This window comes from Lucilia sericata, unplaced genomic scaffold, assembly GCF_015586225.1.
Source record: "Lucilia sericata isolate MDLA Ls3-8-SP2 unplaced genomic scaffold, ASM1558622v1 Contig001161F_arrow, whole genome shotgun sequence".
In the NCBI taxonomy this organism is placed as follows: Eukaryota; Metazoa; Arthropoda; class Insecta; order Diptera; family Calliphoridae; genus Lucilia; species Lucilia sericata.
This window is the reverse complement of record NW_023995131.1, coordinates 26,703-51,500: the sequence shown is the minus strand read 5'-3', so window position 1 is coordinate 51,500 and position 24,798 is coordinate 26,703. Positions and strand designations below refer to the sequence as shown.

Here is a 24,798-nt window from a genome sequence, read left to right as displayed (position 1 = left end):
AGACTTTAGACTACATTGTTTATAAATCCTTGACGCAAACATTAATAAGTAAAAGTCCACTCAGTTCTTTTGCTGGGTTACTTTTACTTTAGGATGTATGTATGTATATCAAATTGTTATTATAGTTTAGCTTTAATTCCAGCCAACTCTTTCCATCATTGTTACACGTTTATTTTTTCATCTTTAACCCAATCACCACCACCACAGCGTAAATACAGTAGTAAGAAGTTCATTGTTATAGTCCTTTAACATATAGATAGGCTTTATAATAAGCACACACATCAAAAACCCTTTTTTGTTAAGCCCAATCATCAAGTTGATTATCACGATCATAATTCTATGGAGTGTACCTGAAGTTTCGTATTATTTTCACAAAATGTAAATATGAATATATGAAGAGACGTGGAAGAAAAGCTCATTATATTTTGATAAAATTGTAAATAAAAATGATGAGTTTTCTTCTTTGTTTATTGAAAGAAAATAGAGTAGGCTAGAAAATTGTTTACTTATAACCTTTTTTCTTCAATTTCTATATTATGTTGTCTATGGAGTTATTAGGGAGTAATAGCTTTTTTAGGATTGCAGTGTTTTTTGTGAAATAGATTGGATTGCGTTTAAAAAGCTTTAGATTTGAATACAAGGAAATGTATTTTGAGTTTAAAACTTTATTTGTATTTGCAAATTAACAGGGATAGTGGAAATGTTGTCGGAAGATTTCAAATGATCGTCTAGGGATGTATTGTATATTTCCACATAATTTTTAAACCTACCAATTTATAGTTTACGAAAAACGAATAATTAGAATTAAACATTAAACGAAGGATGATATTAATCTTGCTCAAAAAGATTAAATATGAACATAGATTTTTTAGATATTTAAGTTTAAGCAAAATTGCCATCATTTATTAGAAATTAGCTGTAAGTTTTTGTAAGGAAGTTATAGAGGAACTACGCCATAGATTTTCAAAACGATTGCCACATGCTGAACTCAAATAAAAACATGCATTTTTACGCTTCATTTGACTACAGTTTTTTTTCCCCAAACCAATTTCATGGTATTTCTAGTTATAACTGCAGACGACGATGAAACAAAATTACAAATAAAAGAAAACCTAAACATCCAATACAATTAGACGTAAGTTTAATTAATCAAAAGTTCATATGTACGTACAAATGCATAAAGGAACATATAAAAATAATAATGACTTGGCAATAGAAATATAAACGAACAGTGGAATAGTCATAGTATGTTGCAATAAAAACTATGCCCCATCCGCTATAAATTCACTATTAATACTTTTCGCAATATGTACGGATATCGTCTATTGGCAATGCATCAAATTCATAAATATTTTACTGCGATTTTACTACTTCTTCGGCAGCAGCAATAACAACAGCGGCTTTAAAACGATAGTAATTTGTTAATATTTTTTTAGTTTTTTTTTTCGTTTTTCTTTATGCTTATGGATGAAACAACGTTCTAAATGAAAAATAATCTTTGACAATTGCACGGTTCAGTAACAGTGACTAATCGATTTTTAGTCAGTTTTTTTTTGTATTTTTGGTTTTCAGTATAATTTTCTAATATATTAAACTACAAATACAACAAACACATTGTAATTCTAAAGTGTACTATACCAAAACCATTCTGATTAAAAGAAGATTCCTGTAAAAAAGAACTAGAACTGAACTAGAACTGAACTAGAACTGAACCAAAACTGAACTAAAACTGAACTAGAACTGAACTAGAACTGAACTGAATAGACTAGAACTGAACTAGAACAGAACTGAAATAGAACGAACTAGAACAGAACTGAATAGAACTGAACTAGAACTGAACTAGAAACAGAACTGAAAATAGAACTGAACTAGAACAGAACTGAAATAGAACTGAAATGAACTGAACTAGAACTGAACTAGAACTGAACTAGAACTGAACTAGAACTTGAACTAGAACTGACTGGAACTGAACTAGAACTGAACTAGAACTGAACTAGAACTGAACTAGAACTGAACTAGAACTGAACTAGAACTGAACTAGAACTGAACTAGAACTGAACTAGAACTGAACTAGAACTGAACTAGAAACTTTGAAACTAGAACTAAACTAGAACTAAACTAGAACTGAACTAGAGAACTGAAACTAGAAACTGAAACTAGAACTGAACTAGAACTGAACTAGAACTGAACTAGAACTGAACTAGAACTGAACTAAACTGAACTAGAACTGAACTAGAACTGAACTAGAACTGAACTAGAACCTGAACTAGAACTGAACTAGAACTGAACTAGAACTGAACTAGAACTGAACTAGAACTGAACTAGAACTGAACTAGAACTGAACTAGAACTGAACTAGAACTGAACTAGAACTGAACTAGAACTGAACTAGAACTGAACTAGAACTGAACTAGAACTGAACTAGAACTGAACTAGAACTGAACTAGAACTGAACTAGAACTGAACTAGAACTGGAACTAGAACTGAACTAGAACTGAACTAGAACTGAACTAGAACTGAACTAGAACTGAACTAGAACTGAACTAGAACTGAACTAGAACTGAACTAGAACTGAACTAGAACTGAACTAGAACTGAACTAGAACTGAACTAGAACTGAACTAGAACTGAACTAGAACTGAACTAGAACTGAACTAGAACTGAACTAGAACTGAACTAGAACTGAACTAGAACTGAACTAGAACTGAACTAGAACTGAACTAGAACTGAACTAGAACTGAACTAGAACTGAACTAGAACTGAACTAGAACTGAACTAGAACTGAACTAGAACTGAACTAGAACTGAACTAGAACTGAACTAGAACTGAACTAGAACTGAACTAGAACTGAACTAGAACTGAACTAGAACTGAACTAGAACTGAACTAGAACTGAACTAGAACTGAACTAGAACTGAACTAGAACTGAACTAGAACTGAACTAGAACTGAACTAGAACTGAACTAGAACTGAACTAGAACTGAACTAGAACTGAACTAGAACTGAACTAGAACTGAACTAGAACTGAACTAGAACTGAACCGAACTAGAACTGAACTAAAACTGAACTAGAACTGAACTAGAACTGAACTAGAACTGAACTAGAACTGAACTAGAACTGAACTAGAACTGAACTAGAACTGAACTAGAACTTAACTAGAACTAAACTAGAACTGGAGTAGAACTGAACTAGAACTGAACTAGAACTGAACTAGAACTTAACTAGAACTAAACTAGAACTAAACTAGAACTAGAGTAGAACTGAACTAGAACTGAACTAGAACTGAACAAGAACTGAACTAGAACTGAACTAGAACTGAACTAGAACTGAACTAGAACTGAACTAGAACTGAACTAGAACTGAACTAGAACTGAACTAGAACTGAACTAGAACTGACTAGAACTGAACTAGAACTGAACTAGAACTGAACTAGAACTGAACTAGAACTGAACTAGAACTGAACTAGAACTGAACTAGAACTGAACTAGAACTGAACTAGAACTGAACTAGAACTGAACTAGAACTGAACTAGAACTGAACTAGAACTGAACTAGAACTGAACTAGAACTGAACTAGAACTGAACTAGAACTGAACTAGAACTGAACTAGAACTGAACTAGAACTGAACTAGAACTGAACTAGAACTGAACTAGAACTGAACTAGAACTGAACTAGAACTGAACTAGAACTGAACTAGAACTGAACTAGAACTGAACTAGAACTGAACTAGAACTGAACTAGAACTGAACTAGAACTGAACTAGAACTGAACTAGAACTGAACTAGAACTGAACTAGAACTGAACTAGAACTGAACTAGAACTGAACTAGAACTGAATACTAGAACCTGAACGACTAGAACTGAACTAGAACTGACTAGAACTGAACTAGAACTGAACTAGAACTGAACTAGAACTGAACTAGAACTGATCTAGAACTGATACTAGAACTGATACTAGAACTGATCTAGAAACTGAATCTACTGAACTAAACTGGAACTAGAACTGAAATAGAACTGAACTAGAACAGAACTAGATAACTGAACTAGTACTGAATCGGTACTGAACTAGAATTAAACTAGAAACTAAACTAGAACTAACTAGAGAACTGAACTAGAACTGAACTAGAAACTGAACTAGAACTGGAAACTGACTGAACTAGAACTGGAACTAGAACTAGAAACTGAACTAGAACTGAACTAGAACTGAACTAGAACTGAATTAGAACTGAACTAGAACTGAACTAGAACTGAACTAGAACCGAACTAGAACTGAAACTAAAACTGAATAGAACAGAGCTTGAATTGAACTAAAACTGGTTCTAATAAACATATAGTTTACTTTGGATCTCTAACTTGACAATTGATTACACTGTAGATTACCAATGATATACAGAGTAACCGATTGTTCCCTTTTCATTAAAATTTATATACTGTTAGTATTTTTTAAGGAATGCATTGCTTTCCTTTAAAACTGCTGGGTATACATATGACTAAATGAGTTTTGTGGCACGTGAATTTTGTATAATGTTTTGAAATATAAACCAAAGAAGCCATAAATTTAGTACCTGGTACAAAAAGCTGAAAAAAATGTAGTATAGAAAATACCAACGAAATAAAATCATATTTATTTTTAACACAATTAAAAGTCGAAAAGGGCGTAGAATGGGGGAGCATGACTAAAAGTATTCAGTTCAAGTATTTAGTGTATGGTCTCATGTTTATTGAGCTGTTGAGATTTTTTAAAATAAAAATTGGAAAATAATTTCTTTAACCATTTAAATATAAGCATTAGCCTTCTTCTGTCTCTATTTTGAAACCTTGGTTTCTCTAGTGTTAAATATTTGCTATTTTTTCGTGTATTGCGCCAAACACACAATATTTTTCTTGTGGCATTTTCTAAAATTTACAATAGCTTAATTGCATTTTCTAATATATGAGTGTGGCACATCACAAACAGAAATACCGGCAAAATATCTAACTATTCATAAAGAAAAAATCTCTAGAAAGAAAAACGCAAATAAAAAAATTTTTCTTGAATGTATGCCAAAAGTTTATTTTAAGTGATTTGCTTATTTTGTGGTTCTTGCAACAAAACATTTTTTCAGGGGAATTCCGTAATAGTTTACAAACCATAGTGTGTAAAAAAAAATTAATAAAAACAACAAATCTGCTTGTAAACCATGTTGGCCGCAAAATATTACAAAAAAAAAAACTCAAAAAAAAGAAAAACACAATACGACTACAAAGAAAAATAATATTTTTTTTGTTCTTAAGCAAAAAGTTTATTGACCCTTTTGCTGAAAAGAAACTCATAATAAAGATTTTTTATTTTTGCACAAAACTATAAGATGTTTTCTTTTGTTTTCCTTCAACGTTCCATATACTCCAACAATTCATTTGACATTTTCCAATAGAGTTGTGGTTTCACAATGTCCAAACGTTCATTGTCAGCTATCCATATTTGTCCATTTGAACCCATTTCTATGGCTCGTACTATATTGCGTGCACACACTGCGGTTTCCTGACATGGTGCCCCTTTTAATTTATCCACATACTCTTGTCCATATTCAAGAAATGCCTTCATTGTATGACGTACAAAAGTTTTTGTGGGACCACAACAAATGCCCAATACCGCAACACCAGTTTTATCGTAATAAATTGGGTGCTAAAATGTTCGTTCGTTTGGTGATACATATTTATTTTGTTAGATAAAATGAAAGATGGAAAAGTATGTAGAAAAATATTTTTACTATGTTTTTTTATAAGACAATAGGAAATTTTTATAGAGTTTAACAAAAACTATTAAAAGAATCTGAGGAAAGTTTAGGAAAAAATTTATTTTTCATTATCGTTTAAAGACTTTATTTACAGTTTGACAACGGAACAGCACTGAACTAAACTAACCCAGAACAGAACTAGAACTGAACTAGAACTGAACTGGAACTGAACTAGAACTGAACTAGAACTGAACTAGAACTGAACTAGAACTGAACTAGACTGAACTAGAACTGAACTAGAACTGAACTAGAACTGAACTAGAACTGAACTAGAACTGAACTAGAACTGAACTAGAACTGAACTAGAACTGAACTAGAACTGAACTAGAACTGAACTAGAACTGAACTAGAACTGAACTAGAACTGAACTAGAACTGAACTAGAACTGAACTAGAACTGAACTAGCACTGAACTAGCACTGAACTAGAACTGAACTAGAACTGAACTAGAACTGAACTAGAACTGAACTAGAACTGAACAAGAACTGAACTAGAACTGAACTAGAAATGAACTAGATCTGAACTAGAACTGAACTAGAACTGAACTAGAACTGAACTAGACTGAACTAGAACTGAACTAGAACTAGAACTAGAACTGAACTAGAACTGAACTAGAACTGAACTAGAACTGAACTAGAACTGTACTAGAACTGAACTAGAACTGAACTAGAACTGAACTAGAACTGAACTAGAACTGAACTAGAACTGAACTAGAACTGAACTAGAACTGAACTAGAACTGAACTAGAACTGAACTAGAACTGAACTAGAACTGAACTAGAACTGAACTAGAACTGAACTAGAACTGAACTAGAACTGAACTAGAACTGAACTAGAACTGAACTAGAACTGAACTAGAACTGAACTAGAACTGAACTAGAACTGAACTAGAACTGAACTAGAACTGAACTAGAACTGAACTAGAACTGAACTAGAACTGAACTAGAACTGAACTAGAACTGAACTAGAACTGAACTAGAACTGAACTAGAACTGAACTAGAACTAAACTAGAACTAAAATCTTTTAGTTTTCAATACTCACCGCTAGACTCCTGGTAAAACCTAGCAAGCCAAACTTGGCCGCACTATAAACACAAAATACGGGCGAGGGATCCAACCCAGTCACCGAATTAATATTCACAATCATACCACCCCGGCCACCATCTTTACTCTTATCCATAAAAGGCATAACAATACTGACAATATTAATGGGCGTGATTAAGTTCACATTAATTGAGGCATCAACATCTTGTTCCTTGCACAAAGTGCTGCCATTTATCAAAACATCTATACAATCAATTTGTGTTATAACATCATCGAAATAACGTTTCATTTTCGAGCGGCTCATGGTAAAAGAAAATTTCCAAAAGAAAATTTGGGTGCGAGGATTTAAAGCCTGAAGTTTGGCTATGGCCTGAGGATTGTCGACACTATGAAGAATGGCGAGTTTCTTAAGGAATAAAGAAACAATTTTTTTTAAAAATTTCTTTGGATATTTTTAATTGTGGTTTAAACTCACCGCTATATTACGTGATACTAATACTTTACAGGTCTCAAAAGCCAGGCCTCCACAATCGGCTACGTAAACCACATTTTTACCTTCCAAATCCATTATTGAGAAATTTTCTTCTAGCAACGTTCGGTTTTTTAGTTCTAAACGCTTTTGTCGCTTAAATCCAACTAATTTTGTAATCAATTTATTATTTTCAAAATGAACTTGAAATTATTTTATTTAAATTAATTATCTTAATAGAAGTTAGTTACTAAAAGATAAGCCATATTGTTTATCTTTAGCATATATTGAAATAGCTGTGACGAATAGTTATTGAAAATAATTCATATTCACTCTTAAATGCAAATAATCATTAATAATTTTATTTAAACAGCTGGACTTTGGAAGTCCCTGGCAATTTCACTACTAATATATATTCTGGATTCTCTTCGGTAACGGAGTAGCTGATATGAAGTCTGTCCAAATGTTGTTATAAATAAAATGTTGAGACCCCCTGAATTAAATTCGACTTTCAAACATACACTTAAGATTTCTGCTATTACAAATCAATAAGATTGGGCCTTAAATTCATCAGATCTCCAGTTCAACTCGAAATCCTAAATCCCATTATTTATCTCAATTTGTTTTAAATAAAACTTGAGCACAAATTTTTTTAATATTTGTATAGCAACTGCATAAATAAAACTTTGCAATTTAAGGAAATGCAATTTGAGTTATTATTACCCAACACATTTTTATTGTATTTCAACTACAATTTTGTCAGACTCATATCACACACCACAAGTTAAATGCGAACATTTGAAATACAATAAAAATATACATACTTTCTATAAATAAAATTTATAAAGAAAATATCTAGTTATTCCCTCTTTACCTAATACTGTACGTATTATGAAATGCAATTTGTGGTTTTATATTTATTTTTTTTTTTAGCTTTTAATAACAATTTCAAATGTTTGTTTTTCATCACTCACTTGTACGCGCTCTAGTACTTACATATCTTTTGAAGTAATTTAAGACGCCTGTCATAATTACGTTTAGTTTGAGCAAAGCTTAAACAAACGGACCCCGATACCATTTTTTTACACTGTTTGATTTTGAATGAACAAAATTATTTAGCTTAGTAACTAAGGCACACTAGCAACGATTTGGTATTGAATATAGATTCAAAATTTTCTGGTTCTAGTTAAGTGGTGTAAATCAGTTTAGTTAGTTTAAGTTCTAGTCAGTCAGTTCTAGTTCAGTTCTAGTTTCAGTTCTTCAGTTCAGTTCTAGTTCAGTTCTAGTTTCTAGTCAGTTCTAGTTCAGTTCTAGTTCAGTTTAGTTCAGTTCTAGTTCAGTTTAGTTCAGTTCTAGTTCAGTTCTAGTTCAGTTCTAGTTCAGTTCTAGTTCAGTTCTAGTTCTAGTTCAGTTTAGTTCAGTTCTAGTTCAGTTCTAGTCAGTTCTAGTTCAGTTCTCTAGTTCAGTTTCTAGTTCAGTTCTAGTTCAGTTTCTAGTTTAGATCTAGTTCAGTTCTAGTTCAGTTCTAGTTCAGTTCTAGTTCAGTTCTAGTTCAGTTCTAGTTCAGTTTAGTTCAGTTCAGTTCTAGTTCAGTTCTAGTTCAGTTCTAGTTCAGTTCTAGTTCAGTTCTAGTTCAGTTCTAGTTCAGTTCTAGTTCAGTTCTAGTTCAGTTCTAGTTCAGTTCTAGTTCAGTTCTAGTTCAGTTCTAGTTTCAGTTCTAGTTCAGTTCTAGTTCAGTTCTAGTCAGTTCTAGTTCAGTTCTAGTTCAGTTCTAGTTCAGTTCTAGTTCAGTTCTAGTTCAGTTCTAGTTCAGTTCTAGTTCAGTTCTAGTTCAGTTCTAGTTTAGTTCTAGTTCAGTTCTAGTTCAGTTCTAGTTCAGTTCTAGTTCAGTTCTAGTTCAGTTCTAGTTCAGTTCTAGTTCAGTTCTAGTTCAGTTCTAGTTCAGTTCTAGTTCAGTTCTAGTTCAGTTCTAGTTCAGTTTCTAGTTCAGTTCTAGTTCAGTTCTAGTTCAGTTCTAGTTCAGTTCTAGTTTCAGTTCTAGTTCAGTTCTAGTTCAGTTCTAGTTCAGTTCTAGTTCAGTTCTAGTTCAGTTCTAGTTCAGTTCTAGTTCAGTTCTAGTTCAGTTCTAGTTCAGTTCTAGTTCAGTTCTAGTTCAGTTCTAGTTCAGTTCTAGTTCAGTTCTAGTTCAGTTCTAGTTCAGTTCTAGTTCAGTTCTAGTTCAGTTCTAGTTCAGTTCTAGTTCAGTTCTAGTTCAGTTCTAGTTCAGTTCTAGTTCAGTTCTAGTTCAGTTCTAGTTCAGTTCAGTTCTAGTTCAGTTCTAGTTCAGTTCTAGTTCAGTTCTGGTTCAGTTCTAGTTCAGTTCTAGTTCAGTTCTAGTTCAGTTCTGGTTCAGTTCTAGTTCGGTTCTAGTTCAGTTCTAGTTCAGTTCTAGTTCAGTTCTAGTTCAGTTCTAGCTCAGTTCGGGCGGTTCTAGCTGATCTAGCACAGTTCTAGTAAAGTTATTTACAAAAAGCTTCTGTAAAAAAGCTTCTTTTTATAAAAAGCTTTTGCAAAAAACTTTTTTTTCAAAAACCTTGTGAAGAACCTTTTCTCACACTTTTTACTTTGAAACGAGATTTTGCTTTCAACCCCTTCTAATTACTACGCCACAGTGCATCTCTCGTTAACAAATATACAAATACAATTTGAATTTAAAGCCTAGTAACCTGAGTAATTATACAATGTTTTTAAATATCAATCAATTACATATCTCGTGGTTATTAATATCAAAAATGTTATTTTTCAAACGTTTATATAACATCTTGTATTTGAAATAAAATACAAGTTTAAAATTCAAACAGCCGACGACCATTTTGATTGATTGATTGTTATTTGCCATTGACATTTGACATTTCAGTGACAATTATAAAAAAAAAAAAAACAATAAAATTAAACAGAAAAACATATAAAACAAACTAGTGTAAATACAAGCAAGTTTTAAAATTAAGTTTATTGATTTTATAAAGAAAACATAAAATTTAATTAAATTAACCGTAATTAGTGTGTGTAGTCTTAAAAAAGCGACATTAAATAATTGAAAAGGTTGTTTTGGAAATAAAATGAGACAGTAATTTGAGACTGTAGCTATTAATTGAAAATACAATTTCAAAGATAGCAAATATGTATGTATGTAGAGCTCTAATTTCTCTTAGTTTATTTTCTAAGAAATTTTTGTCTATAAACATTAAAAAAAAATGTTTTTTATCATAATTTCCCTCTAATTTGCTATAACATTTTACTATGATTCTGTTTTTACATAAAGGCCTACAATATGCCAAATTTGCATACAACTTACATTTTCTTTGGAAAATTATTGTTTTCCATTTTTCTTAAATCGAGCAAAATTGTTATTGTTATAATAGTTTTCCTTAAAGAAACAAATTCTCCCACTCATAAATGTTGCTTAGGCACACCAGCAACATGTATAGCAATTTGAAGTTAATTTTATGAAAAAGAAAACTTTTTTTAAAAAGTAAATTATGCAAATTCTTTTTTGATTGTTCAAGTATTTTTCTAGCAAATAATGTCTGAAAAAATCTCCTGCCATCATCACCAACTCCACGATACAAAACGTCCAATGTTTAAAGTTAGTTTTTATGTTTACTGCATCTTAACAGGGGAAAAAGTGATAATAAAAACTATGCATATTTATGAATTTAGAGTAGATGTAATTTAATAAAATTACTACAGAAAGATAAAAAATATTTTAACATCTATGGGGTCTTTACATATGAATATCTGTTGAAAGCCAACCAACGCCTTTCTCGGTTTCTTCGTTCAATTGAACTAAATATTGTAGTGAAAAGAAAAAGTGAAGTTAATGGAGGGAAAAATTTTGTGCAACAGTTAGGGGTATACGAAAATGGGAAGTGATTATGTTATGTTTAAAATTGTCACATTTTAGGTTGTGTTGTACACGGGGCATGTTACATTGATAAACTTCTCCGATATTGGAGCGATTGCAAGACAAAATTTTCTATAAAAATAGAAATTTGCTAAAATTTTCTAAAGAGGCAATTTTCTATAAAAAGGTAAATTTCCTAGTTCTAGTGTAGTTCAGTTCTAGTTCAGCTCTAGTTTAGTTCTAGTTCAGTTCTATTTCAGTTCTAGTTCAGTTCTAGTTCAGTTCTAGTTCAGTTCTAGTTCAGTTCTAGTTCAGTTCTAGTTCAGTTCTAGTTCAGTTCTAGTTCAGTTCTAGTTCAGTTCTAGTTCAGTTCTAGTTCAGTTCTAGTTCAGTTCTAGTTCAGTTCAGTTCTAGTTCAGTTCTAGTTCAGTTCTAGTTCAGTTCTAGCTTCAGTTCTAGCTCAGTTCTAGTTCAGTTCTAGTTCAGTTCTAGTTCAGTTCTAGTTCAGTTCTAGTTCAGTTCTAGTTCAGTTCTAGTTCAGTTCTAGTTCAGTTCTAGTTCAGTTCTAGTTCAGTTCTAGTTCAGTTCTAAGTTCAGTTCTAGTTCAGTTCTAGTTCAGTTCTAGTTCAGTTCTAGTTCAGTTCTAGTTCAGTTCTAGTTCAGTTCTAGTTCAGTTCTAGTTCAGTTCTAGTTCAGTTCTAGTTCAGTTCTAGTTCAGTTCTAGTTCAGTTCTAGTTCAGTTCTAGTTCAGTTCTAGTTCAGTTCTAGTTCAGTTCTGTTCAGTTCTGGTTCAGTTCTAGTTCAGTTCTAGTTCAGTTCTAGTTCAGTTCTAGTTCAGTTCTAGTTCAGTTCTAGTTCAGTTCTAGTTCAGTTCTAGTTCAGTTCTGGTTCAGTTCTAATTCAGTTCTTGTTCAGTTCTAGTTCAGTTCTAGTTCAGTTCTAGTTCAGTTCTAGTTCAGTTCTAGTTCAGTTCTAGTTCAGTTCTAGTTCAGTTCTAGTTCAGTTCTAGTTCAGTTCTAGTTCAGTTCTAGTTCAGTTCTAGTTCAGTTTCTAGTTCAGTTCTAGTTCAGTTCTAGTTCAGTTCTAGTTCAGTTCTAGTTCAGTTCTAGTTCAGTTCTAGTTCAGTTCTAGTTCAGTTCTAGTTCAGTTCTAGTTCAGTTCTAGTTCAGTTCTAGTTTCAGTTCTAGTTCAGTTCTAGTTCAGTTCTAGTTCAGTTCTAGTTCAGTTCTAGTTCAGTTCTAGTTCAGTTCTAGTTCAGTTCTAGTTCAGTTCTAGTTCAGTTCTAGTTCAGTTCTAGTTCAGTTCTAGTTCAGTTCTAGTTCAGTTCTAGTTCAGTTCTAGTTCAGTTCTAGTTCAGTTCTAGTTCAGTTCTAGTTCAGTTCTAGTTCAGTTCTAGTCAGTTCTAGTTCAGTTCTAGTTCAGTTCTAGTTCAGTTCTAGTTCAGTTCTAGTTCAGTTCTAGTTCAGTTCTAGTTCAGTTCTAGTTCTAGTTCAGTTCTAGTTCAGTTCTAGTTCAGTTCTAGTTCAGTTCTAGTTTCAGTTCTAGTTCAGTTCTAGTTTCAGTTCTAGTTCAGTTCTAGTTCAGTTCTAGTTCAGTTCTAGTTCAGTTCTAGTTCAGTTCTAGTTCAGTTCTAGTTCAGTTCTAGTTCAGTTCTAGTTCAGTTCTAGTTCAGTTCTAGTTCAGTTCTAGTTCAGTTCTAGTTCAGTTCTAGTTCAGTTCTAGTTCAGTTCTAGTTCAGTCTAGTTCAGTCTAGTTCAGTTCTAGTTCAGTTCTAGTTCAGTTCTAGTTCAGTTCTAGTTCAGTTCTAGTTCAGTTCTAGTTCAGTTCTAGTTCAGTTCTAGTTCAGTTCTAGTTCAGTTCTAGTTCAGTTCTAGTTCAGTTCTAGTTCAGTTCTAGTTCAGTTCTAGTTCAGTTCTAGTTCAGTTCTAGTTCAGTTCTAGTTCAGTTCTAGTTCAGTTCTAGTTCAGTTCTAGTTCAGTTCTAGTTCAGTTCTAGTTCAGTTCTAGTTCAGTTCTAGTTCAGTTCTAGTTCAGTTCTAGTTCTAGTTCAGTTCTAGTTCAGTTCTAGTTCAGTTCTAGTTCAGTTCTAGTTCAGTTCTAGTTCAGTTCTAGTTCAGTTCTAGTTCAGTTCTAGTTCAGTTCTAGTTCAGTTCTAGTTCAGTTCTAGTTCAGTTCTAGTTCAGTTCTAGTTCAGTTCTAGTTCAGTTCTAGTTCAGTTCCAGTTCAGTTCAGTTCTAGTTCTGTTCTAGTTCAGTTCTAGTTCAATTCTAGTTCAGTTCTAGTTCTGTTCTAGTTCAGTTCTAGTTCAGTTCTAGTTCTGTTCTGGTTCAGTTCTGTTCTAGTTTGGTTCTATTTCAGTTCTAGTTTATGTAATGCATGTCAGTCACCCAAGTATTTATCATAATTCATAATAACCGCATATAAATATCCGGCTTTGTAACTACAATTACAAGTATTTATGAGTATGCAAATGTAAATCATGTATATGAATGCTTCCAGCCTTAAGTAATCGTTTATATATTAAATAAACTAAAATTATGATTTCTTTTCTTTTTTTCTTGTATTTGCCACATTGCTTTCTACCCATTTAAACATAAATATTTATGTTTAAGAACAGATAGAGTTATGTATGTTAAAATTATTATCTCAAAAAGTAAAAGAATAAGGCCAGCCAGCAGACAAGAGTGGCAGAATAAACGTTTTAAGTAAAACTTTAGTGTTAATCTTTTGAAGCACTAACAGGCAGTTTATGACTCGAAAGTGTCATTTATATGCTAAATATTTTTAAAATAAATTTTTATGAAAATTCATAAAAAACACTTTTAGTGCATAAAATTTAAGCATATTTCATTTAAGAAGATTTAAATGCATTTGCATATTGTTGAGGACATACGAACATAATTTTTATATTTGGCCTATAAACTACAGCTGTTATTGTCATTATAAGTATAATTTTAATGACAAAAAATTAAGTTCTAAAGTGCTTTTTGTCGTCGTCATCTTTGTGGTGATTTAATTGATTTAATGAATAATGCAGACAAATTTTTACAAAAATGACCCAGTTTATAGGCGGATTTTCACTGCAAAAAATTATTTCTTGCTTTTATACAAACACCATAAATTATAAATTTATTTTAGCTTTAAACTAAAGATAAATTCTCCATTTTTTTTAACTAAAATAATCATTATAATTATTTTTATTAATTTTTAATTTTCCACTTTTTTAATGCAATTTTGTGGTTTTATTTCTTTTTAGAGATGGCAAAGAAGATGGTTCGTTTTATATGATGATGGTGAACTCACTTATTCAGTCGATGAGCATGTAAGTTTTTTTTTTATAAATTTATTTTATAAATGAGTAATAATAATATTTGTCGTAGTTTCTATGAAAATGCTGCAGTTCTTAATATTATCTAGATGCTAAATTTTTTCTTTGTAAATGTAGCTTTTGTAAGCAAAATTTGCTGCTAAAGTTTGCAGTTCTCTGTCTTTTGAATTTCCATGAAAATAAGTTGACATTTTTACGCCATTTGTGATTTCATTTATTCGTTAAATTTAATATTAAAAGTCTAGACGTATTAAATTATGATAGTTGAAATCAATTTAATAGTGAATTATAGGAAAATTGTTGAATAAATGCCAGAGAAATTCTACGTATGTATAGTAATGTGCAATACTTGGTTATTTCAGAAAATAATGAAATATTTCTCTAGAGACTCTAGATAAAAGTTCTAGTCCACTTGTAGTTCAGATCAACTTTGGTTCTAGTTCAGTTCTAGTTCAGTTCTAGTTCAGTTCTAGTTCAGTTCTAGTTCAGTTCTAGTTCAGTTCTAGTTCAGTTCTAGTTCAGTTCAGTTCTAGTTCAGTTCTAGTTCAGTTCTAGTTCAGTTCTAGTTCAGTTCTAGTTCAGTTCTAGTTCAGTTCTAGTTCAGTTCTAGTTCAGTTCTAGTTCAGTTCTAGTTCAGTTCTAGTTCAGTTCTAGTTCAGTTCTAGTTCAGTTCTAGTTCAGTTCTAGTTCAGTTCTAGTTCAGTTCTAGTTCAGTTCTAGTTAAGTTCTAGTTAAGTTCTAGTTCAGTTCTAGTTCAGTTCTTGTTCAGTTCTTGTTCAGTTCTAGTTCAGTTCTAGTTCAGTTCTAGTTCAGTTCTAGTTCAGTTCTAGTTCAGTTCTAGTTCAGTTCAGTTCTAGTTCAGTTCTAGTTCAGTTCTAGTTCAGTTCTAGTTCAGTTCTAGTTCAGTTCTAGTTCAGTTCTAGTTCAGTTCTAGTTCAGTTCTAGTTCAGTTCTAGTTCAGTTCTAGTTCAGTTCTAGTTCAGTTCTAGTTCAGTTCTAGTTCAGTTCTAGTTCAGTTCTAGTTCAGTTCTAGTTCAGTTCTAGTTCAGTTCTAGTTCAGTTCTAGTTCAGTTCTAGTTCAGTTCTAGTTCAGTTAGTTCAGTTCTAGTTCAGTTCTAGTTCAGTTCTAGTTCAGTTCTAGTTCAGTTCTAGTTCAGTTCTAGTTCAGTTCTAGTTCAGTTCTAGTTCAGTTCTAGTTCAGTTCTAGTTCAGTTCTAGTTCAGTTCTAGTTCAGTTCTAGTCAGTTCTAGTTCAGTTCTAGTTCAGTTCTAGTTCAGTTCTAGTTCAGTTCTAGTTCAGTTCTAGTTCAGTTCTAGTTCAGTTCTAGTTCAGTTCTAGTTCAGTTCTAGTTCAGTTCTAGTTCAGTTCTAGTTCAGTTCTAGTTCAGTTCTAGTTCAGTTCTAGTTCAGTTCTAGTTCAGTTCTAGTTCAGTTCTAGTTCAGTTCTAGTTCAGTTCTAGTTCAGTTCTAGTTCAGTTCTAGTTCAGTTCTAGTTCAGTTCTAGTTCAGTTCTAGTTCAGTTCTAGTTAGTTCTAGTTCAGATTCTAGTTCAGTTTCTAGTTCAGTTCTAGTTCAGTTCTAGTTCAGTTCTAGTTCAGTTCTAGTTCAGTTCAGTTCTAGTTCAGTTCTAGTTCAGTTCTAGTTCAGTTCTAGTTCAGTTCTAGTTCAGTTCTAGTTCAGTTCTAGTTCAGTTCTAGTTCAGTTCTAGTTCAGTTCTAGTTCAGTTCTAGTTCAGTTCTTGTTCAGTTTTAGTTCAGTTCTGGTTCAGTTCAAATTAAGTTTTAGAGCGTTCTATATCAATCGAAAGAAAAATTAATTAGACTTTTTAAGGTTTGGACTATAAGGCTTTCCCAAACACATCGGGTTATCGTTATAAATTCATCGCTTTAAGCAGAATTTAGGACATTCAAGATTGTCTTTCAAAGTCACTTTTATGACACCCAATTTCCTTTATTTAAGTTATACACCCAATAGTATTCGGAGGTAAAAGTGCTGGACTGTAAAACCTCCTAACAACCTTTTGTTTGGTATCGGTTAGCGGTTTTCATGTGATCAGTGTCAGACGAATTTTGACGAAGGGGTGTATACAAAACTATTGATTCTCTGAAATTAGGGATATTGTCCGATTTATACGCAAAACAACCATTTGTGTTCGATTGCCCAATGGATCACACCATTAGGTCATACTTTCCGTATGTGGTATAAACTGCCAGTAAAAGGTCATGCCTCTCACTTGCGTTTTAAATATATATAAATCCATTGTTTAAACACTACTTCTTCTATCCTTCCTTCCTACCATAACCTTTTTTCCTAATTCCATCATAATGCACTTCAAGCTTCAAGTGTGAGAAAATTTTAAGTTTTGAGTCAGATTCATGCGCATGTACAATAAAATCTATTCCGAAAAAAAACTCCTCTTAAGATTAAACAAATTTATAAATCATAATCCTTATCTCAAAAAAAAAACTTCGTGTTACTTTACACCCCACTGTTCATTAAATTTTAAGTTCATTCATAATTTAGGCTTTTAATTAAAACTTTTTTAATATTAAACTAAAACCTGTAGCGATCAATTTATAATGTCATTCAAAACATTAATAAATACAAACGAGTATTTGTTAAAATTATTCAAGCCAATAAATACAATTCTCTCTTAACAATTTTACACGTATCAAAATAAAAGTAAAACTTTAAACTGTTAGTGCTAAAAACGTGTAAAAAAAATAATATTGGCAAGGTGTATTTTAAAATGACCAAAAATAAAAAAATTGGCTACAAAAAGGAGGTAAATAACTGCTTATTAATTTAATCTTTAAATCGCTAAACAAAAATCGCAGCGTGAGAAACACAGAAAAATATGTTTTTCTGAAATAAGTAGACAAATGTAATATGATTTTTTTTTTAAAGAAAATGTAGTTGCTGATAAAATTGGGCGTAAGAAAAACATGAATGAATGTCGTCGTCAACATGTGGCAACAATACTGCTTTTAAAATGTGACCCAAATTGATATGGCTGAAATGAAGTTAATTAAAATGTCAAAATAAATTTTGATATAAATGGTTTGAAGATATTTTTTGTGAAAAGAAATAGTTTTTTTTAATTATGAAATAAATTTCGTAAATATTTTATGCAATTAAAGAGAAAATAGTGATTCCAAATATTTTAGAAAAAAATTTAAAGCGAATTTAGTTTGAATTTAATTAAAACTATTCAAAATTATAGAGTTTTCCCCAGCATTTGTGTCGTTGTTATATTTACGCAATAATTTTCAAAGCTTTGTCACAATAACAAAACTTTTTGTCATATTTACAATTGACTTAATAACAGGTGAAATTGAAAGGAAGAACCCTAGCAATACTCTTAGTGTTGAGCGCTTTTTTATATGTAAAAAGTTGGTTGCACAACCCATGTATAGAGTGTTCTATAAAGGTATTTTCCTCCGATTTTGAGAAGCTCAGTTTTCTGTGCACAGTTCTTTAAAATTTTATTTGTCTCTCAGTTTACAGCCTGATTCCTATGGATATTTGCTTTATGATCCACTGGTATCAATGTCTTAAAGTTCACCAGCCTAGTTCCTAAGAGTATTTGCTTTATGATCCACTGGTATCAATGTCTTAAAGTTCACCAACAAATTTTAAATCTGCTATGCAATCGAGAAAGTCCGATATTCGTGTATGGCCTCCCAATGTGTCTGTCATTCAAAGATGATTTATAGAGTTTTCCCCAGCATTTGTGTCGTTGTTATATTTACGCAATAATTTTCAAAGCTTTGTCATAATAATGAAATTTTTTTTTTCATATTTACAATTGACTTAATAACAGGTGAAATTGAAAGGAAGAACCCTAGCAATACTCCTAGTATACTATAGGCACTGTTGAGCGCTCTTTTATATGTAAAAAGTTGGTTGCACAACCCATGTATAGAGTGTTCTATAAAGGTATTTTCCACCGATTAGTTTTCTGTGCACAGTTCTTTATAATTTTATTTGTCTCTCAGTTTACAGCCTGGTTCCTATGGATATTTGCTTTATGATCCACTGGTATCAATGTCTTAAAGTTCACCAACAAATTATAAATCTGCCTGGTCTCAGTTTACAGCCTGGTTCCTATGGATATTTGCTTTATGGATATTTGCTTTATGATCCCCTGGTATCAATGCCTTAAAGTTCACATACAAATTATAAATCTGCTATGCAATCGAGAAAGTCCGATATTTGTATATGGCCCACCAATGTATCTAGCATTCATTGATGATAACTTTTTGCTTAAAATGTGTTGCTTTTTTAGGTACTATCTTCCGATCTTAAGAAACTCAGTTTTCTGAACATAGTTCTTTAGATTACAGCCAGATATTTGCTTTATGATCCGCTGGGATCTGCTATGCGATCGGGTACATCCGATATTTGTGTATGGCTTTCAACATTGTCCACCATTCATTGATGACTTCTCCTATAACTATTAGTTTTAGTAAAAATGCTTAAAATTTGTTGCGTTGTTATATTAACGAAATATTGTCCAAAGTTTTGTCGTAACAATGAAACTTGTTGTAGCTATGATAAAGTTTAAACTGTATAGCTTTTAAATATGTCCAGTATTCATTGACAGTTTGTGCTATAACCTTTGTTTTTTATAAAAATGTTTAAAATTTGTTGCGTTGTTATATTTACGAAATATTATTCAAAGTTTTGTTCTAACAACGAAAATTGTTGTCGTAATAGCAATTAGGTGTTTTAGACACATTTGTAGCTTAAATTCTAAACTCTCTTACAGAGAAATGCGACTTCATTGAAATTGTCTGTTTCGAATAATTAATTTTGAACCTTTCTTTCCCTTTAATTTGTTCCATTTTGCTAAACTACAAATTTCTTTCAAGTTTTTATGGCAACTATTCTTATTTCTCTTGCCTAAACTAAACCTATAGTTATTTATTTCAAATTAGATTTTAATTAAGCTTAACCAAATATTTTTGGCATTTCCACAGTCTGCGCCATTTGTAAAAAACCTAGCAAGTTTCCATTTACAAGCAAAAACCAAATTTGTAATTTGTTTTACTAGAAAATACATGTCAATTTCACAAATAAGTAACATATCGAATTTGGTTAAATGTGGCTAAAAATCACTTTAAAAACAAGTATGAAAAAGAAATAATTGTCAAAATCCAAAAAAAAAAAGAGAAGGAAAAAAATGTCATTATACCATAAAACAAAAGAATGTCAAAACAGTAAAGTTAAGGCAAATAACATAAATTACAAATTATTTAGAAAATTTACGACTTTACCACTGAAACCCTCCCAACTTTCTTAACATTGGATAGGATTTTTTTTATTAAGTGTAGCAAATCAAACATTTTTATTTAAATGTATTTCTTTCTTAACAAAATTATCTACTAACTGACAAATTGCTAAATTTTTTTCAAATAAAAAAAGCTTATCTTGTTATTGCTAATTTGAATCATGTACTCCTAGTATTTTGTCTTTATTTTTCTTATTGATCATACAATTCATTAAATGTTAGAAAACGTAAAGAGAGGGAAAATTAAAAAAAGCAACATGTGAACCATGAAACAAGACAATATCATAAGAAAAGTGTATAAATAATATTGTCAATATTAAAAACTTTATAGAAGATCGTAAAAAAAGCAGCAACCAATAAATTGCATGTTTGAGAATTTTATTTGCAGAGAAAATAATCAAAAATTAAATTTTTTAAAAATTAGATCAGACTTTAAAGCTCCCTAATCAGTTATATATGCTGCACAAATAGACCTTAAAAAAACTTGGAGCTTTCTAAGTTCTCTTTTGAATTCAAGCTCTAATTGAATTAAGCTTTCAATTGACATTATGTAAAATTGCTTAAAAATTTAACAGCTAAGTTTGTGAGAGATATAGCAGTCATTAGTAGAGAGAGATAATGAGCTCTCCAAGTAGTTTTGTAGAAAATTCATTTCTCACGTAAAGCAAGAGAGATATCTTGTACTTATTATTAAATAATATTGGAAAATTATGGAAAATGTGTTTAGAGATAAAAGGAACTATTGTACTCTGTTTTATAGACCTAGTTCCTTAGTATTTTCCAATCAGTTTTCCTGAGGATTGTTATATCTGGAATAACATTTCAGTAAAGATATTTCGATCTAGTTCCGACTAAAAACAGATATTAATAGAGAAAGTATTCCGTCGTTTTTCGATCCTATCCGCATGTTCGTATGAATGCGTCCGTATAGTTTTGATAAGAATATGTATCATCAAACTCGGAATTATTCGTTATGATGGGGCTTTTCGGCCTCCTTTCATTTAGGTTATTGCAAGCACATTTGCTTCTTTTTCGAGCCATCCGTGATAATCCACTCTAATAATTCGCTTTACAATGATCTCCTAGCTGCGATCAATGTCTCAAGGTGGTCAATAGTTTTGGTTTTGGGTATGCGACCGGGCAGGTCTGCTGTTTACTTATAACCTTTTAATATGCCCAGTTTACATTGATGACGTATCCAGTAACCGGCCTTGGTCGATTTGCCGTTGTGTTGTACAGTTTTGCATAGGACAGGTTAACTTCCTCAAGCTCCATACCATTTGCTGCAAGCACATTCGATCTTGGCTGGGTATCCATATAATACAAAGGTTACCACTGTAAAAGTACTCAGTTATGGCCCAATAATAATCTGCGGTGTTAAATTTAGTTTTATCAGCTGACTTTGCTTTATAGGCGCCAAACTATTCCATTATTTGGCGGATGCTAGTGTTGTGAATAGGTGGACCGATACATATGTCGATATAATCTAGTCTATTGTTTTCTCTATAGTGCAGTCAATAGTCTTGCAAACTATTAGTTCAATACTTTGAAACCTAAAAATGTAGTCCAAAGTCTAGTCATTGTCTAGTTCAATACTTTGAAACCTAAAGATATATTCTATAGTCTTGTCTATGTCCCGTCTATGGTATAGTCTTTAGTCCCGTTTATAGTCTAGTCTGTAGTATAACCTATAGTCAACTCTATAGTCTAGGTATAGTCGAGACTATGGTCTAGTCTATGGTCTAGTTTATAGTCTACTCTATAGTCTAGTCTATGGTCTAGTCTATAGTCTAGTCTATAGTCTAGTCTATAGTATAGTCTATAGTCTAGTCTATAGTCTAGTCTATAGTCTAGCCTATATTCTAGTCTATAGTCTAGTCTATAGTCCTAGTCTATATTCTAGTCTTTAGTCTAGTCTATAGTCTAGTCTAGTCTATAGTCTATCTATAGTCTAGTCTATAGTATAGTGTATAGTCTAGTCTATAGTCTAGTCTATAGTCTAGTCTATAGTCTAGTCTATAGTCTAGTCTATAGTCTAGGTCTATAGTCTAGTCTATAGTCTAGTCTATAGTCTAGTCTATAGTCTAGTCTATAGTCTAGTCTATAGTCTAGTCTATAGTCTAGTCTATAGTCTAGTCTATAGTCTAGTCTATAGTCTAGTCTATAGTCTATAGTCTAGTCTATAGTCTAGTCTATAGTCTAGTTATAGTCCTAGTCCTATAGTCGAGTCTAGTCTATAGTCTAGTCTATAGTCTAGTCTATAGTCTAGTCTATAGTCCTAGTCTATAGTCCTAGTCTATAGTCTAGTCTATAGTCCTAGTCTATAGTCTAGTCTATAGTCTAGTCTATAGTCTAGTCTATAGTCTAGTCTTATAGTCCTAGTCCTATAGTCTAGTCTATAGTCTAGTCTATAGTCTAGTCTATAGTCTAGTCTATAGTCTAGTCCTATAGTCTAGTCTATAGTCTAGTCTATAGTCTAGTCTATAGTCTAGTCTATAGTCTAGTCTATAGTCTAGTCTATAGTCTAGTCTATAGTCTAGTCTATAGTCTAGTCTATAGTCTAGTCTATAGTCTAGTCTATAGTCTAGTCTATAGTCTAGTCTATAGTCTAGTCTATAGTCTAGTCTTAGTCTAGTCTAGTCTAGTCTATAGTCTAATCTATAGTCTAGTCTATAGTATAGTGTATAGTCTAGTCTATAGTCTAGTCTATAGTCTAGTCTATAGTCTAGTCTATAGTCTAGTCTATAGTCTAGTCTATAGTCTAGTCTATAGTCTAGTCTATAGTCTAGTCTATAGTCTAGTCTATAGTCTAGTCTATAGTCTAGTCTATAGTCTAGTCTATAGTCTAGTCTATAGTATAGTCTATAGTCTAGCCTATATTCTAGTCTATAGTCTAGTCTATAGTCTAGTCTATATTCTAGTCTTTAGTCTAGTCTATAGTCTAGTCTAGTCTATAGTCTAATCTATAGTCTAGTCTATAGTATAGTGTATAGTCTAGTCTATAGTCTAGTCTATATTCTAGTCTATATTCTAGTATTATAGTCTAGTCTAGTCTTTAGTCTAGTCTATGGTCTAGTCTATAGTCTAGTTTATAGTCTAGTCTATAGTATAGTCTATAGTCTAGTCTAGTCTATAGTCTAGTCTATAGTCTAGTCTATAGTCTAGTCTATAGTCTAGTCTAGTCTAGTCTAGTCTAGTCTAGTCTAGTCTATAGTCTAGTCTATAGTCTAGTCTATAGTTTAGTCTATAGTCTAGTCTATAGTCTAGTCTATAGTCTAGTCTATAGTCTAGTCTATAGTCTAGTCTACAGTCTAGTCTATAGTCTAGTCTATAGTCTAGTCTATAGTCTAGTCTATAGTCTAGTCTATAGTCTAGTCTATAGTCTAGTCTATAGTCTAGTCTATAGTGCAGTCTATAGTCTAGTCTATAGTCTAGTCTATAGTCTAGTCTATAGTCTAGTCTATAGTCTAGTTTTTAGTCTAGTCTATAGTCTAGTCTATAGTCTAGTCTATAGTCTAGTCTACAGTCTAGTCTATAGTCTAATCTATAGTCTAGTCTATAGTATAGTGTATAGTCTAGTCTATAGTCTAGTCTATATTCTAGTCTATAGTCTAGTCTAGTCTATAGTCTAGTCTATAGTCTAGTCTATAGTCTAGTCTAGTCTTTAGTCTAGTCTATGGTCTAGTCTATAGTCTAGTCTATAGTCTAGTCTATAGTCTAGTCTATGGTCTGGTCTATAGTCTAGTTTATAGTCTAGTCTATAGTATAGTCTATAGTCTGGTCTAGTCTAGTCTATAGTCTAGTCTATAGTCTAGTCTAGTCTAGTCTATAGTCTAGTCTATAGTCTAGTCTATAGTTTAGTCTATAGTCTAGTCTATAGTCTAGTCTATGGTCTAGTCTATAGTTTAGTCTATAGTCTAGTCTATAGTCTAGTCTATAGTGCAGTCTATAGTCTAGTCTATAGTCTAGTCTATAGTCTAGTCTATAGTCTAGTTTTTAGTCTAGTCTATAGTCTGGTCTATAGTCTAGTCTATAGTCTAGTCTATAGTCTAGTCTATAGTCTAGTCTATAGTCTAGTCTACAGTCTAGTCTATAGTCTAGTCTATAGTCTAGTCTATAGTCTAGTCTATAGTCTAGTCTATAGTCTAGTCTGTAGTCTAGTCTATAGTCTAGTCTATAGTCTAGTCTATAGTCTAGTCTATAGTCTAGTCTATAGTCTAGTCTATAGTCTAGTCTATAGTCTAGTCTATAGTCTAGTCTATAGTCTAGTCTAGTCTTGTCTATAGTCTAGTCTATAGTCTAGTCTATAGTCTAGTCTATAGTCTAGTCCATAGTCTAGCCATGATCATACGAAATAGTTTGAAGTATCATTAAAATCAAATGGTTTCGGAATTAGGGACAAAACTTATAATTCATATATGCATGTTTTGGAACGTCCTTTCTGTTCACTGATTACTTTCTCATTGATATTAATGAGTAAAACAATCTCGGAATGAAGATTATGGCTTTGACTCCCTCTTCTAGAAATATATATCTTGCATAAGTGTTAAAATTGGGCTTATTAATAGATTTCTCTAGAGCCTAGATGGCTTGGTTGGTTTAAAAACTATTTAGGTTGTTCATAAACTTCTTGTGAAAACCCATTCCTAAAAAAACTCCTTTATTATAGCCATAAAATTATTTCCGGCTATAGTTAATCTTTGTTTAAGACAATTAAACATTGTAGTTATGTACAAGTAAAACATGTTCTCTTACCTACCTGGCCATAATTCTTTCACATATTTTGCCACTCCTTCATTGAGGGGGACATTTTGGGAGCTAATAAATGAAAGTGGACTTTTATTACCAGTTTCAAATTATGATTTTTGTTCCTTAAAGATAACATTTAAGAACAGGTTTTTAAGCAAAAAAAACATAAAAACTAGAGAAATAAACTTAAATCAAGATTTGTTAGAAGAAAAAAAAAACCAAGAATATGGTCAAAATATAAATTATGATAAAGTAATAGGTGT

At 31.9% G+C, this 24,798-nt stretch overlaps 2 protein-coding genes across 2 annotated transcripts in view; one reads left to right on the top strand and one right to left on the bottom strand.

Moving 5' to 3' along the window:
- Nucleotides 1-24,798, top strand: part of LOC119610339 (protein outspread-like) — a 90,414-nt gene that overhangs the window by 59,682 nt on the left and 5,934 nt on the right. The window contains exon 3 of the mRNA XM_037965502.1: nucleotides 14,423-14,488. The gene's annotated coding sequence lies outside the window, so the exon portion shown is untranslated. The remainder of the gene's footprint in view (nucleotides 1-14,422; nucleotides 14,489-24,798) is intronic.
- LOC119610340 (alcohol dehydrogenase-related 31 kDa protein-like) lies at nucleotides 5,261-7,474 on the bottom strand. The gene is made up of 3 exons (XM_037965503.1): nucleotides 7,291-7,474; nucleotides 6,814-7,221; nucleotides 5,261-5,661 (listed from the first exon to the last, which is right to left on the bottom strand). Exons 1-3 carry the CDS (start codon nucleotides 7,381-7,383, stop codon nucleotides 5,365-5,367), a joined length of 798 nt encoding a protein of 265 aa, XP_037821431.1. The 5' UTR covers nucleotides 7,384-7,474; the 3' UTR covers nucleotides 5,261-5,364.

Bases quoted from the DNA above. Each gene is read 5' to 3' on its own strand.
- LOC119610340 (XM_037965503.1), bottom strand. From the start codon at position 7,383: ATGGATTTGGAAGGTAAAAATGTGGTTTACGTAGCCGATTGTGGAGGC. The intron at 7,222-7,290 runs GTGAGTTTAAAC...TTATTCCTTAAG, and splicing joins TAGTATCACGTAATATAGCG to AAACTCGCCATTCTTCATAG. The intron at 5,662-6,813 runs GTGAGTATTGAA...CGAACATTTTAG, and splicing joins GTTTTACCAGGAGTCTAGCG to CACCCAATTTATTACGATAA.